A 2,607-nucleotide genomic window follows, 5' to 3' on the forward strand; every position below is an offset into this window, starting at 1 on the left:
AAAGAATGAACACTTTAGAGGAATACATTTTTCTAATTACTACGGAGAACGTTAGAATATTGTTCAGAGATGACTGGTGTTACCAAGGCTAAAATCAGTACTCACTACAAAGAATAATTATAGAATGATAATTTGAATTTGAGGACAAATTCAACTTGTGAAGTATAGTTAATAATTCATCACACCAATTAGAAATAAAAATTAATTATAAAAATTTTAAACCTATACCATCTGATGTTGACAGTAAAATACACCAAAAAATAAACATAAATAATGCTTTAAAATAACTATAAAATTTTCAAAACATAACTTATAATTTCTAAATATAAATGGACTTACTTTGACACCATGTTCCACATTTAAATCTTGCTCTTCGACTGCATCCCCTGATCCTGGACAGGGTGGAAGGCTGGGGCTAAAGGCCATGAGGTCGGTCTTGGGCGGCCCCTCCCCAGAGCACACCCTCTGCCGCCTCTGCTGCGAGTACGACCAGCTCCCCACCGCGCTGGAGCACACCAGCGTGGCCTTCCCAGGTCCGCACGCGACATCGGTGGGTGGCGCCGAGCACCTCAGCGCCGTGTACACCAGCAGCGTCAGCACCAACAGGCTGGACACAGCGCAGATGGCGACGATCAGATACACGTTGACATCTACCAGAGTAGCCTCCGGGCCCGGGGCGCCCTCCAACGCCCGAGAGGAGGCTTTCGGCGCCTGGCCGCTCTCCACCAGCGACACCAGCACGGTGGCCGTGGCCGTCAGCGCCGGCTCGCCGTGGTCCTTCACCAGCACCAGCAGGCGCTGAAGCGGAGCGTCCGCCTCGTCCAGGGCGCGCGTCGTGCTGATCTCGCCCGTGTACAGCCCCACGCGGAACGGGCTGCGCGCACCGCCCGCCGCCGGCTGCAGCTCGTACGACAGCCACGCGTTGTAGCCCGAGTCGGCGTCCACCGCGCGCACCTTCGTCACCACGTGGCCCGCGCCCACCGACCGCGGCACCAGCTCGCTCACCGCCCCGCCAGAGCCTCCAGCCCGAGACGCCAGCAGCGCGGGCACATTGTCGTTCTCGTCCAGCACGAACACCTGCAGCGTCACGTTGCTGCCCAGAGGCGGCACGCCAGCGTCGCGCGCGCTCACCTGGAACTGCAGCAGCTCCAGCTCCTCGTGGTCCAGCGGCTGCAGCGCGTACACCTTGCCGCTCTCCGCGTGCACCGACACGTAGCTCGACAGCGCACGCTCGCCCACCCGCCGCTCCACCAGCGAGTAGGACACCAGCGCGTTCTCCTGCGCGTCCGCGTCCCGCGCCGACACCGTGAAGATGTGGCAGCCGGGCGGGTTGTTCTCCTTCACGAACACCGTGTACTCGGGCTGCGCGAACGCCGGCGCGTTGTCGTTCACGTCGGCCACCTCCACGGACACGCTGGCGGTGGCCCACAGCGAAGGCGAGCCCCCGTCCCGCGCTGTCACCACCAACTCATAGGCAGACACACTCTCGCGGTCCAGGGTGCTGTCCAGCACCAGTGAATAGTAATTCTTGAAGGTGGAAACCAGCTTGAAGGGGACGTGAGGTGTTAGGGAGCAGGTGACGTGTCCGTTGACGCCTGAGTCGAGGTCGGACACGCTGATTAGGGCAATGACAGTACCGAACTGAGCGTCCTCTCGGACGGGCAGCGATAAGGAAGTCAATGCAATCTGAGGGACGTTATCATTTTTATCCAAAACTTTCACTAAAACCGTGCAATGACCCACCATTGGAGGGTGGCCTTTGTCCGTCGCATCAATGCGGATTTTATATAAATTCACTTGTTCAAAATCCAAATTCCCTTGAATGGCTACCTCTCCAGTGTTCGGATCTATAATAAACCGGTCAATGACCGTGGGTGAAACAAGGCTATTAAAAGAGTATGAAATTGCCCCATTCGCACCTTCATCCCGATCAGAAGCATTCAGTCTGATAAGTGTTGTCCCGTTGTCTGCATTTTCGAATATTCTTACTTCATATTCAGACTGTTCGAAACTGGGAGCATTGTCGTTCACGTCCAGCACAGTGACCAGCAGCTGAACAGCGCCAGTGAGCTCAGGTTTGCCTCCGTCGGTGGCCGTCAGGAATAAGTTATGTTCAGAAACTTCCTCTCTGTCCAAAGACTTTTTTAATACGAGCTCAACCAGTTTATTCTCATCGTTCTTTGATTTCACATCCAGCATGAAGTAATCATTAGAGCCAAGCCTATAGGTTAAAACGGAGTTAGCTCCAATATCCGCATCCGACGCGCCCTCTAGCGGAAACCGCGAATCTGGCATTCTGGATTCTGAAACAAACAGCTTTTGTTCCTTTACTGGGAACACCGGCGGGTTGTCGTTAATGTCCTTCACCTCCACCTCCACATGGAAAACCTGCAGCGGCCTGTCCACGATCACCTCCAGGTGGATGCTGCACTCCGCGCTCCGCCCGCACAGCTCCTCCCGGTCGATCCGAGAATTCACAAACAAAACGCCATTCTGCAGATTTACCTCCAGAATGTCCTCTCTGCCTTTGGACGCCACCCGGAACTGGCGCGGCACCAGCTCCGCCAGCTCCAGCCCCAGGTCCTGCGCGATGCGGCCCACGAAGGT

The 2,607-nt window shown here is 55.2% G+C and overlaps 1 protein-coding gene across 1 annotated transcript in view; it reads right to left on the reverse strand.

The window, feature by feature from the left end:
* Positions 1 to 315: 315 nt before the first annotated feature.
* Positions 316 to 2,607, reverse strand: part of LOC103601482 (protocadherin alpha-8-like) — a gene marked incomplete at its 3' end in the record, with an annotated part of 23,027 nt that continues 20,735 nt past the window's right edge. Inside the window, exon 4 of the mRNA XM_008585899.1 lies at positions 316 to 2,607. Coding sequence (XP_008584121.1) covers positions 316 to 2,607 — 2,292 coding nt within the window.

Source organism: Galeopterus variegatus, unplaced genomic scaffold (genome assembly GCF_000696425.1).
Source record: "Galeopterus variegatus unplaced genomic scaffold, G_variegatus-3.0.2 Scaffold107, whole genome shotgun sequence".
Classification (NCBI taxonomy): Eukaryota; Metazoa; Chordata; class Mammalia; order Dermoptera; family Cynocephalidae; genus Galeopterus; species Galeopterus variegatus.